The sequence below is a fragment of the Ylistrum balloti genome, unplaced genomic scaffold (assembly GCF_031769215.1).
Source record: "Ylistrum balloti isolate Yb309-2 unplaced genomic scaffold, AGI_CSIRO_Ybal_v1 Utg370892, whole genome shotgun sequence".
Taxonomy (NCBI): Eukaryota; Metazoa; Mollusca; class Bivalvia; order Pectinida; family Pectinidae; genus Ylistrum; species Ylistrum balloti.
Window position 1 is genome coordinate 389,466 of NW_026782507.1, and position 16,532 is coordinate 405,997.

The window sequence follows — 16,532 nt, forward strand, 5'->3', positions numbered from 1 at the left end:
ATGTTTAAGGACATGTAAAAGGAAATTATTACTGACAATGTGAGAAATATCAACAGATTTTCTTCCTGTCTTTGTGGGTGTATATGGTACACGACTTGATTATGCAAATTTACATCTACTTAAAGTTTGACATTATTTGATTAATTTCCTGTCTATTCGTTTTTTTTGGTTGGAGTCATATTTTTATGTTGTTGGGTGCAATGAACAATTTTTATCAAATGTCTTTAACATGATTTAAATACACTTCTTCAAATACTGTATAAACACATCACAACTCATTATATCAGTTAATTACCTGTATCCTATTTAACAAAAATAAACCCATGTATTAGTAATAAGCCTACCCATCATCAGTTGTGGTTAAAAGGATTACAAACAAATGTTATATCAGTTTCTTTTAATAAGCCCACCCTCGGCATTAAGTCAGAATTTTTATGTATGACACCACAAGGTAATTGTGGGATAAATAAACTTGGATATGTGACATATTGTGCATCCATGAAAACTTTATGCAGTTTAACAGACTCAGAAGAAATCATTCATAATGATAATCACAGTTCCATTAAAAGTGAATGCTTCATTAATCAACACAGTGTGTCTCTAACTGAATATTGTATTTACATGCTAATATAAACAGACTGGAAAAAATCCTTGACTTTGTGAAGATGTACTGGAACTCCCAACACATTCATTACAGATCCCAATCTCCTCTAAACTCACTAGTGTGCAGGTAAATCATAAAATGCATTTTGAAAATAGCCACGCCAAATATCTAAGTCACCATAAACTAAGAAATTCAAAATAAATTTGTGTAACTTGTTAACACTTCAATAAATCGTACACTGTACAGTGTAATCCAAAGGACAGCAAAATGAAGCGGAGTTCCAGCGCGTCGTCGTGAATCGAAAATTTTCTAAAAGACAGATTAACCTAGTGTATGGAGAAAGATTAGGAAATGAAGGATAAGTAGAAAGGGACTATGCGATAATTCAATGATGATAAATTAATGTGATAAATTTGATTTATCAATGCCTTTTTCAGGGAACCTCATTTGGTTATGGATACACAGAGCCGTCAACGCTTACGTCCCTGGCTTGAAGCCAAGATTAACTCTAATACAATTCCTGGACTTCAGTGGCTGGACAGTTCACAACAAATATTTCGGGTACCATGGAAACATGGTGGAAAACATGACTGGCATGAGGAGGACTCGATGATCTTTAAGGTAAGCCATCAAGATATGGTCTTCGTTATTCTAATGATTACCGTTTATTTGCGTAAACATGATATTTATTGGGTATTTATGTAAACTTTTTTAACTGAATATTTACGTATTTTTGTAACTGTGCAAACATTTTACTTGCGTGTGTGTAAACTTTATACTTGTATGTTTGTGTAAATTCATACTGGTGTGTTAATGCAAACTTTATACTTGTGTGTGTGTGTTAATTTAATACTTGTGTGCTTGTGCAAATATCAACAGATGTGTTTCTGAAAACTTTATACTTGTGTGCTTTGTAACTCTTTGCTCTTGTTTTTGTGTGTTTGTGTAAACTTCAAACCAAGTTAAGAATTCAGGACATTACATTATAATTCATCATCCAATATTAACACATTGTCAGGAATGGGCTATCCACACTGGACGTTACAGAGAGGGAGTGGACAATGCAGAATGGCCCACCTGGAAAACACGCTTTAGATGTGCTCTCAACAAATTACCTGACATTGTGGAAGTCAAAGAAAAAAGTTCACTGGATGGAGCTGAGCCCTACAGGGCTTATAAGTTCATACCAAGGAGAGGTCAGTATACATAGCATGGGGCCTACAAAAACACAAAAAACAATATACATCACATGGGGCCTATAAATTCGTACCCAGGAAAGGTAAGTAAACATAATATGGGGTCCACAAATTCATATCCAGGGAAGGTCAATATACATAACGCGGGGTCCACAAATTCATATCCAGGGAAGGTCAATATACATAACGCGGGGTCCACAAATTCATATCCAGGGAAGGTCAATATACATAACGCGGGGTCCACAAATTCATATCCAGGGAAGGTCAATATACATAACGTGGGGTCCACAAATTAATATGCAAGGAAGGTCAATATACATAACGCGGGGTCCACAAATTCATATCCAGGGAAGGTCAATATACATAACACGGGGTCCACAAATTCATATGCAGGGAAGGTCAATATACATAACGCGGGGTCCACAAATTCATATCCAGGGAAGGTCAATATACATAACGCGGGGTCCACAAATTCATATCCAGGGAAGGTCAATAAACATAATGCGGGGTCCACAAATTCATATCCAGGGAAGGTTAATACACTATGTTTCTGTCCTAAAATGTTTAAGCATGTATATCATTTGATATTCTGTAAGTGCTGGCACAGAAGATTTGTGTATTCCTAGAATGCCTTATATTCTTATGTTGAAAGAGCAGGTTTTGTCTTTAAAGTTCCTTTCATTTTCATATTTCAGTTAAGTTACATAACATTTGTCCCTAAGCTTCTTTAATGATTTCAGTGTGATGTCACTCCAATCATTAAACACTGTAACTACCTTTTTAAAAAACTGTCCTATCTCTGTCATGCTCTACCACTCTTGTACCATACAAAATAAAGATCCCACTTCATTCCAAATATGTTCTCAAAGACCTCCTCACAACCGTGCCAATTTGTTAAGATCATAGATTAGTCTTTTTTTAAGGGGGTGGGGGACAAGTCTGAATTCCAGTGCTACAGGGCTTTTAGGTCTTCTATAGCCATCATGTTTCATCAGTCGTTGTGCGGAAACATTTCATTCAAATGATTTTCTCAGTAACCAGAAAGCTCAGGGTACTGACATTGGGCCTGTAGCATGATGGCTACCAAGTTTTTTTTTAAATATAAATGACTTGAACTACTTTCAAGGTTACAGGGGCCAAATATGTTAAAATATTTAAACAACTTCTATTCAGTAACCAAATGGCCAATGGTGCTGATATTAGACCTGTAGCATGTTGGGATAGAGGGCTATCAATCTTGTTGATTTAAATGACCTTGACCCACTTTAAAGGTCACAGGGGTCAAATATGTCAAAATCTATAAATAACTTCTTCTCATTAACCAAAAGACCAATGGTCCAGATATTGAAACTGTAGCATGTTGGGACAAAGGGCTATAAGATTTGTTAAAGTAAATGACCTTGATCCACTTTCAAGGTCACAGGGGTCAAATCTGTCAAACTCTTTAAAATAACTTCTTTTCAGTAACCAAAAGGCCAAGGGTCTTGATATTAGGGCTGTAGTATACTTTTTCAACTAGCAATTTCTGTGAAGTAATGACATTGTATAGTGCTTGTATAAAGAACATGATTTAAACCCAATGTCTTCTGTGTAAGCTGTAGTGTAATTAAGTGATTTATTTGGCCTGTTTTTTTACAAAGGTCTTTATAGTCAGATGACCATTAAAGCCGGTAGGCCTCTTGTGTTTATCAAACCTTCAGACAGTTTGCCATCTTTTCTACTGCATTTTAGTCAAGTGTGACTAACTTTTACTGTGTTTTAGTCAAGCGTGACTAACTTTTACTGTGTTTTAGTTAAGCATGACTAACTTGCCTCATAATTTGCTTTTATACGTTTTACAGAAATAGTATCTTTTAAGAAAAAATGTAAAACATTTTCACTTAAAAGTAGTATTAAATGTGGTATTACATGTTGTTACAGATTCAAAACATATCAAGAGTCCATCAGTGACAGCATCACAGGTATGTATCCTTTTATTGAACTATCAATTTTACAATGGGTAGATTTGTAACTGTCGTCTTGGAGGGGTGCGGCATACACCTCTCTTAAACCCTAATTAATTGATACGTCTGTAACCTGGACAACTTAAGCTACATTTCTTTTAAAAACTTCTTAAATCAGCAGTATTATAGCTCATTTGTTCCGAAATATATAATATCTATTTCAGTAACACAACAACTTCAGTTAAAGCTTCGAGGTTTTTCATTTGATTTCTATCAGTTATAGAATATGTTTCTGTGGAAGATAAGAATACAAACCATCCCTGCTGTAAAGCTTTTTCCCATTTGAAGGACAAATTACACTAATTTTGTTTGAAAGTATGCAGTGGGCCTTTTGAGGAAACCACCAAGTTCTACAAAGTGTCCATCTCAATGTGAGCCTATAAGCTAATCAAAGGGAGATAACCAAGCCAGTATCTTTTATATGGTATATTACCATGCTTTAAAAAGTTGTACAGCTTTGCTTAATTTTTTTTTTTTTTTTTTGAGGATTTTTTTTAGGAGTGCTGTCCATATCATTTTGACAAGGTTCTTTTATTTTGTATTTCTTGTGTATTATTTTCTTTGTTTTTTTAAAGAGTTATTTCCCTTGTATGAAATTAATCATATTTTAATTATTGAAACTTGCGTGTTTTTTCCGCAGTACACTACACCACTGGATATGGGACAAACTATGGATCTCACTACACGACAAGATGGTAGGTAGCATTTTTAAGATTTCTTAATTATTTGGTGAAATAAGTGAATCTCGACACCAGGGGAATATCATGAAATTAGAGAACACAAGGTTTACAGAGTTAGTGATGTGTTTGGAGCATCTTGAACGCCAGAGGAAAATGAATAAGTTGCAATATCGCAACTTCTGTTTGCCAACAAGCTTCCCCTTTGAGTTGAGATCCCTGTATTGAGCCCCAGGGGTTAAAAGATTTTATTGTTTTCAACTACTGGTACCTGGGGGTAAATATGAAATCTGAAGTGAATTTTCTTTTTGTATGAAATTTTATCAAACAAGTTATACAAGTTTTTATGTTTGCAAGCAATTGCAAGCAAAAATATAAATACTCTTGAGACAAGTTTTATAAAATCTCAAACAGATATGAAAACAAATTTAATACTCCTCTCATACGGCAGAAAATATACATTATGACATTTTATGAAGATCAAATTGTTTTTCCTTCTTCTGTCTGTCACTTTTCTGTTGTTTATCCCATGTTTTGTTACTGCTATTCATCCAGAACCATTTATGATTTTAGCATCTTTCCAATTTCAAGATGGCTGACAGTGGCCATTTTAGATTTTGATTGCCTTTTATTTCTATCAACTTAAGGCATGAATTCTGGACAGAAATGTTCTTTATGGGCCTTACAGTTTACGTATAATTTTTCAAGCATGATAGGGTAATGAAGAAAGCTCTCAGTAGACATTCAGGTTTTGAGCTTAAAATTACTTCTGTTGTACTAAATAAGTCATGAATATTTATAAGTTCAGTAAGGTGCCAAATAGGGCATGCTACATTTTCATTTTCTTGAGATACTACCTTAAAATGAATCACTGAAATTTATTACAACTATTTTGCATATTGCAATTCTTAATGAATAAATTGATTTGCTACCATATATGGATAAAAATCTTAACAGGGAAAGGACTATGGCATCTCTTGTTTTTCCTTGATGAACTTTGATTCATGTTTCTTCCATGTGTTTGCTGTTGGCTCACCTATAATCAGATAAAAAATGGCAGCCTGACCATTCTCTCGAACCTTTATTTCTCTTACGGTTTATGTTACTTACCTGTCATGTGTTTCTACTCTTTTCAGATGATAATCTTTTGCATGGAATTGACCTTGATTTCTTCAATGAAGTCACCACTATGGAAACTGAAAATTACGTTCCAAATCAACATAATGGTGAGAGGAGCAGGGCATGAAGCACTTTAACACTTTTTTTTTTTTTCAATTTGTCAAATGTCTGCTTTTCTAAATAGGTTTTGTTTTCTGGAGGCATACCCATTTCAGCTTCTTGGTTGTATCATTAAATGAAAAAAAAAAAAAAAAAAGGCTGCTAGATTTGTCATATGTTGTAAAAGTACAAATTTGACAAATCATTTAAATTGCAGTCCGCTTGTAATACACAAGAAGTCACCACTTTCGCCTCTTCCTCGCTGAAATTATCATTTCTGTAACTTGTTGATGCATGCCCTTTTAATGACTACATGCTTTACCCGACTGTTTTGATTAATGTTGGAACAATATTTTACATTTCAATGTTTTAGTAAAACCTTAAAACATTATGGATACATTCTTATTTCTGATTGTGTTACATGCAATTTATTTTGTCTTCTTCAGGTCATCCCTGTCAGTTTCATTCCCATATTCCTGTTATTGTCCCTACAACAAAAAGAGAAGAAGGACCGATGTCCCCGGCTATGGGAGAGATCGTCCCAGCCCAGTCAAATGCACATCACATGATGTCTAGTGGAGACCTGGCAGTCCAACAGGCAGAGCCCCCAGGTCTGTTGGATTGCTACCATTTGCACCCCTGGGGTGCCTTTCACAGCCCTTACTATAAGCTTTGGGAGGCACACAGCACAAATCTGTGTCCTTATCCATTTGAGATGTTACTTAATTTGATTGGTCAATGAAACAATTTGCGACAGTATAAATGTGATATACCATCCGCAAATTTCTCATTTGTACATATCTTACCGAGATCATGATTATAAATGACATCAATGACCCCAGTCGACCCCTAAAATGTCATAAAAAATGAAGTCAAAAACAAAATCGTAATTCTGAAATAATTTTTTCTGGAATTTTCAATATGACAACATTGATTTAGATCTTTTTCATCTCAATCTTATGAACTAAAATAGGGATAGCTCTACTGTCATATGTATGTTACAGTGATATATTGTTAACATACAATCACAAATTTACGTTTTTCTGACTTTGCTTTTTGTGACGGGTTAAAGTCGAGTTAAAACAATGATTTATTCTATATTTGGATTGGATTAATCATGTCTCATGGTCTGTCGGTTTTAGGGTTTTGTCTGATGAATTGATTCTATTTATCAGAATTGAACCAAATTTTGTATATTACTTTATATAAAAAATGTCGGACGACTATGAATCTGTTAACGTTTCCCTGAGTTACGGGACTTTAAAATTCTAAATTTTATAATTTTATTATTTCATTAACATTGTTATACTGTCTTACATGAGGGTTTTATTTTTGTTTAAATTCTTGGGTACTCTAAACTCACAAAATTATCAAATATATTTCCACAAAACATCAAACAATTTAAAATTTATTTGAATCTTAGTTGATTTTCTAAAGACTTAATTTTACCAAATAAAGTGCCAAAGAAATAGATATTTACTAAGAAACCACAAAATTTGATTCACCTGAAAAAATATGACTTTACAGTATAGTAATGTTGCACTGATTACAAATTTCTTGTCAGTGTAAAATTTAATTTTCTAATGTGTATGTTAGCCAAAATGACATGTAAATTTAATATGCTCTTCAGTAGAGGAAGGACATACCTACATGTACGTTGTCAAGGAGCTGTTTATGGTTACAGCTTATTATTTTACTTTCCTGCACAAAAATTTTCTTGGTAGTAAGTCTGATTATATATTACTAGTCACTAAGTTGGAACAATGGAGAAACACGTTTCTCGTCCATGGCCATATTGATTTCTTTTTTCTGATAGTAGAACATTGTATCATAGAATTAATATGTCTACCATTCTAGCTGTGTGGTAATGAACTAAAATATTTGTTGTAGACTATGAAATGGACATCAAATTGATGTATCGTCACTTGGATGTCCATCAATCCACTTGTAGTAACGCCACAGGTTGTCGACTGTTCTACGGACAGGATCCCGAGATCAAAGATGTAGTACAACAGGCGGTAAGTGTTATTGGTTGTTGAAACCAATGGCAATGGATGCTGAAATAAATGTTACATACATGTATATATATATATATATTTACATTCGTTTTGACCAGTTTTTTGTAGATATTGATGTTAATCTACCTTTAGATGTTGATTGTACATACTGGTTTCAAAATCTGGTATATTGGTAGTTAACTGATAGTGATATTAATATATGGAAATATTCATTCATCTCGTTACTTCACTTGTAGGTGTTCGGACCAGATGGACTGGAGAACATATGCTTCCCTCATTGTGATGGGATACTTAGGAACCAGAAACAAGTGACCTTGACCAATCAGTTGTTGAACGCCCTTGACCGAGGGATCATTCTGGAGTGTGAGAATGGCAATATATATGCAACCAGGAAGTGCAAGTGTGTAGCACCATTTCACAACTTTTTTTATATGAATAACGTACATTTTGTTTCACTCAAATGGAAGTGAACCTATTACATGTGACAGTTTTATTCTTCTCATTTTCATATACATTATCATCCTTTCTCAAGTGACCTATTAATATCACTTTTTTCTGTCATCGTCTTTTACATATTTGTGTAAACAATTAACCTTTTTATCTTTTTTTTACTTTTTAATAACCCAAAAAGCAATTTTATTGACATTTTGCACAAACCTTCAATGGACAAAGATGATATAAAATAGTAAATCATATGATCCCTACTACCCAGAGGCCCGAGGGGCAGCATCCTCATATGTCCAGTTTGTCTCTGTCGCTCTCTCCACCTGTGGATCATGTCATGGCAAAATTGAAGGCACAAGTGAAGTAATTTGATTGGTTCCAGGAGAAATAAACTGACCAATCACAGGCTGATATACTTCTTTTAAAGATTAAAGGAGTCACCAAACTTCAAAGTCATTACAATATACCATTATGCGACCTTGAGATTCGTTTGATGTACATCAAAGAATCCACCTGGTCTTTTTGTCTTGTCGGCAAGGTATTGCACATGGAACCTTCAATTTTGTCGTGAACTGTTCAATGGGTGCAGAGTGATAGTGATTGTAACCCTTTGAGTATCGAGGATGGAAGGGCAGAGCCAATGCTTGCCAAATTGAATGAAAATTTTAAAATCTTCCTTGCACTTGACACATTCCATGTACAGAATATTATCCTGGTAACTGTGGTCCTTCTTCTGTAGTTCAAGTGATATTACTTGATTAAGAAGATTATTTCTAAGGTATACTACAGAAACAAAACCTAAGATTTTTATAAAAAAAACATGTAACTGTTAAGGCAGCCTCTTGTTCCTACAGTTTTTAGGTAAAGATAAAGACCTGAAATTTATGTTCCACAGTATAACCAGTGAATTGTGATAATGACCTGAAATTTATGTTCCACAGTATAACCAGTGAATTGTGATAAAGACCTGAAATTTATGTTCCACAGTATAACCAGTGAATTGTGATAAAGACCTGAAATTTATGTTCCACAGTATAACCAGTGAATTGTGATAAAGACCTGAAATTTATGTTCCACAGTATAACCAGTGAATTGTGATAAAGACCTGAAATTTATGTTCCACAGTATAACCAGTGAATTGTGATAAAGACCTGAAATTTATGTTCCACAGTATAACCAGTGAATTGTGATAAAGACCTGAAATTTATGTTCCACAGTATAACCAGTGAATTGTGATAATGACCTGAAATTTATGTTCCACAGTATAACCAGTGAATTGTGATAATGACCTGAAATTTATGTTCCACAGTATAACCAGTGAATTGTGATAATGACCTGAAATTTATGTTCCACAGTATAACCAGTGAATTGTGATAATGACCTGAAATTTATGTTCCACAGTATAACCAGTGAATTGTGATAAAGACCTGAAATTTATGTTCCACAGTATAACCAGTGAATTGTGATAAAGACCTGAAATTTATGTTCCACAGTATAACCAGTGAATTCTAGTAATGACCTGAAATTTATGTTCCACAGTATAACCAGTGAATTGTGATAATGACCTGAAATTTATGTTCAGCAGTATAACCAGTGAATTGTAATAATGACCTGAAATTTATGTTCCACAGTATAACCAGTGAATTGTGATAAAGACCTGAAATTTATGCTCCACAGTATAACCAGTGAATTGTGATAAAGACCTGAAATTTATGTTCCACAGTATAACCTGTGAATTACGATAGAGATTTGAAATGCAGCTTCAAGATTTAAATGGAGGTCATGTTTTTAGAATTTTACATGCTTGGTTCAGAATTTGTGAAAGTGATATATTATGAACTAGTCATATTGCTAAAACAGAAAAATCAACAGCCATCAAGGGAAATCTGTTTACAGTTGATGGAAATGTGAAAATATGGAGAATGAAAAAAGTGTTTTTCTTTTCCTGTTTCAGATGTGTTGTTTTCGTTTCTTCACAATCTCTAGAGGAAGGCAAACCTACGAAACTCCAGCGTGATATAAGAACTCTCATTTTTAATTACCAGACATACTTTGAACCCATGTTGTACAGATACATCAGCAACAATTCAAACAAACCCTCTCCTGAAATCTTATTTGGATTTGGCCAAAACTGGCGAGCAAATGACCAGCCCTTGAGCAACTTGTTGATTGCTGCTGTGGTAGGCAGTGCCAAAGCCAGGCATAAGATTTCACAGGTATGTCTGGAACAATTTTGATGATTTGAATCTCTATAGTAAGCTTACTGGCCTTTTTGTGCTAGTTTTCCTTCCTGAAAATTTGTCCCCTAATGATGAAACCAGGGGAAGGGGTAGGGGTACGGGGGAGGGGTCTATAGTTTTCCTCTCAATCCTTCCTTTTGTCTTAATCACTGTGAAAAGTTCATCTCCACTATCAGCTTCATTTCTTATAAAACATCAACATATCTTGGACAACTTTGAGATTCTAGGATTTAGGGTCATGTTAAAGGTCAAGGTTACTATTTTTAGAAAATCATTGTCAGAGCTTTAGGGACTCTCATCAATCTTCACACTTTGAAAGCATCAGAATATCTTGCACAAATTTCTGCTTCACAGTTATTCGGTCTAGGCCAAGGTCAAGGTCACTGTATATATATATGTAATTTAAAACTTGTTATTGGCACTCTAATTGCTTGTTTCCTTATTGGATGTTGATCAAACTTCACGTACTTAGAAATGACCATAACATATAACACATTTGTGATTCAACTATTTTCAGATTATCATACTTAATCATTGCATTGTTCTGTTTAAATAAGTTACAAATGAATTGTACATTTTTCTTGTTTTTTTCTTCTAAATTAACATGCATTGCATTAGCAGTAATCAGTATATATTTTAAGCCTGCCATCTGTACTACAGGACAGGATTAAGGGTAATTAATTACTAGTCCTCCACACTGTAAGTCCCCCGTACAGGACAGGAATAAGGGTAGTTAATTACTAGTCCTCCACACTGTAAGTCCCCCGTACAGGACAGGAATAAGGGTAGTTAATTACTAGTCCACACTGTAAGTCCCCCGTACTGGACAGGAATAAGGGTAGTTAATTACTAGTCCTCCACACTGTAAGTCCCCCGTACTGGACAGGAATAAGGGTAGTTAATTACTAGTCCTCCACACTGTAAGTCCCCCGTACAGGACAGGAATAAGGGTAGTTAATTACTAGTCCTCCACACTGTAAGTCCCCCGTACAGGACAGGAATAAGGGTAGTTAATTACTAGTCAGGACTCCACACTGTAAGTCCCCCGTACAGGACAGGAATAAGGGTAGTTAATTACTAGTCCTCCACACTGTAAGTCCCCCGTACAGGACAGGAATAAGGGTAGTTAATTACTAGTCCTCCACACTGTAAGTCCCCCGTACAGGACAGGAATAAGGGTAGTTAATTACTAGTCCTCCACACTGTAAGTCCCCTGTACAGGACAGGAATAAGGGTAGTTAATTACTAGTCCTCCACACTGTAAGTCCCCCGTACAGGACAGGAATAAGGGTAGTTAATTACTAGTCCTCCACACTGTAAGTCCCCCGTACAGGACTGGAATAAGGGTAGTTAATTACTAGTCCACACTGTAAGTCCCCCGTACAGGACAGGAATAAGGGTAGTTAATTACTAGTCCTCCACACTGTAAGTCCCCCGTACAGGACAGGAATAAGGGTAGTTAATTACTAGTCCTCCACACTGTAAGTCCCCCGTACAGGACAGGAATAAGGGTAGTTAATTACTAGTCCTCCACACTGTAAGTCCCCCGTACAGGACAGGAATAAGGGTAGTTAATTACTAGTCCACAATTACTAGTCCTCCACACTGTAAGTCCCACATACAGGACAGGAATAAGGGTAGTTAATTACTAGTCCTCCACACTGTAAGTCCCCCGTACAGGACAGGAATAAGGGTAGTTAATTACTAGTCCTCCACACTGTAAGTCCCCCGTACAGGACAGGAATAAGGGTAGTTAATTACAGTACAGGAATAAGGGTAGTTAATTACTAGTCCTCCACACTGTAAGTCCCCCGTACAGGACAGGAATAAGGGTAGTTAATTACTAGTCCTCCACACTGTAAGTCCCCTGTACAGGACAGGAATAAGGGTAGTTAATTACTAGTCCACACTGTAAGTCCCCCGTACTGGACAGGAATAAGGGTAGTTAATTGCTAGTCCTCCACACTGTAAGTCCCCCGTACAGAACTATGGGTGTGTTAAATAATAAATCATCCCTCCAGAAGTCGATGAAGTGCTCTAGTTTATGTCCTATTTCATGTTGCTGTATTACACATGATTTTTTTTTGTTTTCCAGATTAGCTTCATGAGTCCACATTCACTGCCGATGGAAGTGTCCAATTCCGATGACTTTGACAAGTTCTTAAAATTATATAAGAATGTAGAATGTTACTGAAATGACTGCACAAAATTGACTTTCTTTGTTGTCATCCATATTACATTGTAAGAGTATACGTTGGTTTGTTTATAACACATTTAAGGTGAATCAAGAGTACTTGATGCCGTTATTGTTAGGGATTCTAATTTTTGCCATATTCAAGGAATATATAAAATCATCAAAGATAGATATACCTTAAAAATGAAATAATAATGAAAATCCGAGCCCGTTACTTGATTTCCATAAAAAATGGTTTTTTTTCATAAAACTGTACAAATTTGAAATATACAGAAAATAAATCCCAAATTATGGAATAAATCTGAGCCCGTTACTTGATTTCCATAAAAAATGGGTTTTTTACATAAAACTGTACAAATTTGAAATATACAGAAAATAAATCCCAAACTATGGTATATATATATATATTTGACCGATATTTAGACCAATACTTTAAAGTTGTGTGGATAATAGTACTTTAAAAAAACAGTGGGTATCCTTATTTTAAAAAGAAATTACAGTAAATTTTTGTCTTATTACAATTGTATATATATAATATGTGTATCACCTTATGGACAATGTCAGCTGGTTTCCGCTTAAATTTGCACATAAAGGTGTTAATTAATAATCATATATATATATAAAAAGAAAAATCAAATTTCTTACTGTTTGTAAATCTTTGTATATGTAAATTTTGTGTCATATACGTTAACATATGTACACAAAACACGACATCAGTAAACAAGAATGGCAAAATTGGCAGACTAAAATCACAGAATTTTTGCTGTGAAAGCTTCCCATGGCAGATGGGAACTTATCTGATGAGAAAGCAATCTGGATGGTTTGCGTGCATTCTGCTTAATTGACTGATGACTGACCAAAAGGAACTAGGTCAAGGCTTTGATGTTGTTTACAATAAGTGTACAGCTGGAGAGAGAATTTTACAATGTCATATTTTTTAGCGTTTACAAATCAAATGTCTTTTTGTCAAAAAATTTCAGTGCAAAAAAAAAATAGTTGATGTACTGTGTCACTACATTTTTCTCCAACTTCACATGTTCATGTATACAAATGGAAATACTCATTTAACACCGTTATATGAGAACATCAGCTTTAAATTTGAGAGGAATTCCCTGAATAAATTGAGTGTTAAATCTGGATATTCTAAATCGGGATATCATAAAAAGGAAACAGGTAACATATAAAAAGAATATTACTGTGATGTCCCTTTAAAGTTGGGTGGGTATCCTTATTCTAATTTAAGCTGTGTGGATGTCATTAGTTTCCATGATTGAGAGTGACACCTGATCTACTTTAAAAGTTTTAATACTGATATGTAATTGTGAAATTTTTGAAAATATGAAAATCAGTGATTATTTCATGTAGTTTCACTTATCGACATCATTAACAAAACGTTACGCTCTATTTTTGAGGAAAGTTGATATGTTGATCAATCTTGTGAGATATACCATGAAGCCTTTATTATGGAAAATGTGTATAAGTAATTAAAAACGTTTTTGTACACTGAAACTTATTTGAGGGAAAGCCTAAAATTTATGTTTTATACAGAAACAAGTGTGTCCAAATTCCCAAGGGCATATTGTTTACAGAAATAATAGTTATAGTAGTGTATATATATAAATTCGCTTCAATAGAGGGCCCATATTACTAAGATTCAGTACATACATATTTCAACATGTACAAAATGCTGACATATCTATCTCTAACTTTTCATTTGTTTGCCTGTTCATAACACGGTTTGATGTGCAGCATTCCTCAGCCATGTAGAATAGAAACCTCTAAGAGGCATCACATGGTGGATTGTTCAACTCGCTCCATGTGCATGGTTCATCCATGGTCAGAATAAGTTTCCCATCCATCCTTAAACATTTCGTATTATAACTAAGTTTTGAGAAGCACTTGATGGGCCTTTTTATAAATTTCAAATGAAGGTTCCCCTTGGTCCCTAATTTTGCCTTTTTTTTCATTTGGAGACTAACCAGATAAACAAAATGGCTGACAAGAGATGGCCGTTTAAAATTTTGACAATGAAGGATTTTAATTGTTATTCCTTAGTAAATATGAATCTTCCTTATATTTCATATACAGGCTTCTTTCCGTCCTTAAGATGCTCTTTCAATTACAAGATTGTACATTAAAACAAAGTAGCTGACAGACTGTCATCTTACAGTAAAAGTTTGTTATTGTATCACTTAGAATACGTGATTAGTTTTTCTTCGAATTTGTTTGGAAGTTGTCCATGGTCCTTTGTTATGCTCTGAATGTAGATTTTTTTTTTTTTTTTTGTGAATTGTTGGAATATGTATAAATATATATATCTGAAATTTGAAGCTACTTCTATTGTAAACTACCACAAATTATCATTATGATCATTAGTAAAAGACTCAAAACACCTATATTGGTCGGACATTTTTGTCGAAATACAGATCACCATGGTAATGCTGTTAGATAGCCTGTTAATTAGCCCACGCATGTTTAGCACTTCAGTAGAATCTAAAACAAGCAGAGTGTCCTTAATTAAGCCCATTCTCAGACATGAATCAAAGATTATGTTTCATGGCCCCTGGGCCAGACTGGATTTTTTGCTGGAATAAGTAAATCTGGCTTTTACATTGAACTGGATTAAAGGTTATGTTCCAAGGGCCCAGGGCCAGCTTGGGTTTTTTTTTTGTAAAAATAAATAAAAAAAACATGTCCATTATATTGTCCTAGTTGTATCATGTTTACAAGAGTCTGGCTGTATTAGTACAGCCATGGGTGTAGGATTTGTAAATACATTTGTACAGAGGTATGTTTAATTACTAAACAGTCATGTTAACAAAGGCAATTTAAAAAACCAATCTTCAGAAACAATTCAGTTTTGCAGGCAAACAAATTACATTGCAATAGCATGCAAAGCTGTGTCATTCATGTCGAATGTAAATGTCATAGCTAAGAGTTTCGTTGCTTTAACCATATTCTCGGCATATTCTCAGAGACAAAGTTTGAAATCAGGTGAGAGTGCAACTTAATCCTAACTTAATTTGATTTGTAACTGCATTATTGGGTTTTTTTTCAAAGGTTTTTTATATACATGATTTGTCTGTGCATGTTGTCTCACTAATACTTTGTTTTGCATTCAGTTTTAATATAACATTGTACATTAATTAACTATGAAAATGCAGCAATACATTTTACTATGACTGGTTTTATTTCACTAATTCATTTTTACTTCCTACTAATATTGATGTAACCTATTATTATCATAATAGTTTAATATATATCCTCTAATTAAGAAGTTCAAGGGTTTATGAAAGTTACCAACAGCTGTAGGTCAGGTGACAATGTATTATGTGAGAATGAAGTATTAAACAGTAATATATGTATGTTTTGATGAGAATTGATTCCAGTTTCATATTGGATGAATGAAAAAATTAGTTTAAATAGTTTGTTTCTGGCATTGAAAATATTGTAAATTATGAAACATTGCTTTTGAATAACTAATCTTTATTTGTACCGATTTCCTATTCCATATTATTGATAAAAGCTAGTCAAAGCTGATGACTTTATACAACCTCTACATCAACAGCATAAGATAATAAATTACACTTGACCTTGGTTTTCATTGACCTAGAAGTCGTTCCCAAACTCACCCGATTAATTGTCTTTGCAATTCTAACATTAATTAATTGGCTTCATTTCTTTAATTGAATTATTTTTTCATTATCTTTAAATTACATCCCATCACTAGTGTGTACCATATGTATCCTGTAATAAGACCAGGGGATTCACTCATAATCTCTTACTCAAGGTGGGTAGGCTTATGATGGTATAACAAAACTGCATTCCTGCATGGGCTTATTACAGAACATGGACTTATTGCAGGATAAATATGGTTTATAGAAGAACTTATTAAGTGTATACTGTGATCAATCTAATTAAAATCAAAGATATGATTT

General features: G+C 34.3%; 1 protein-coding gene across 1 annotated transcript; it reads left to right on the top strand.

The window, feature by feature from the left end:
- Nucleotides 1–1,057: 1,057 nt before the first annotated feature.
- On the top strand, nt 1,058–13,055 carry LOC132559331 (interferon regulatory factor 8-like). Its single transcript, XM_060223943.1, has 10 exons — nt 1,058–1,225; nt 1,623–1,800; nt 3,721–3,761; nt 4,444–4,498; nt 5,617–5,706; nt 6,145–6,309; nt 7,589–7,716; nt 7,953–8,116; nt 10,115–10,376; nt 12,496–13,055. Exons 1-10 carry the CDS (start codon nt 1,058–1,060, stop codon nt 12,592–12,594), a joined length of 1,350 nt encoding a protein of 449 aa, XP_060079926.1. The 3' UTR covers nt 12,595–13,055.
- The last annotated feature ends 3,477 nt before the right edge of the window (nt 13,056–16,532 follow it).

Bases quoted from the DNA above. Each gene is read 5' to 3' on its own strand.
- LOC132559331 (XM_060223943.1), top strand. From the start codon at position 1,058: ATGGATACACAGAGCCGTCAACGCTTACGTCCCTGGCTTGAAGCCAAG. The intron at 1,226-1,622 runs GTAAGCCATCAA...ACACATTGTCAG, and splicing joins AGGACTCGATGATCTTTAAG to GAATGGGCTATCCACACTGG. The intron at 4,499-5,616 runs GTAGGTAGCATT...TACTCTTTTCAG, and splicing joins TCTCACTACACGACAAGATG to ATGATAATCTTTTGCATGGA.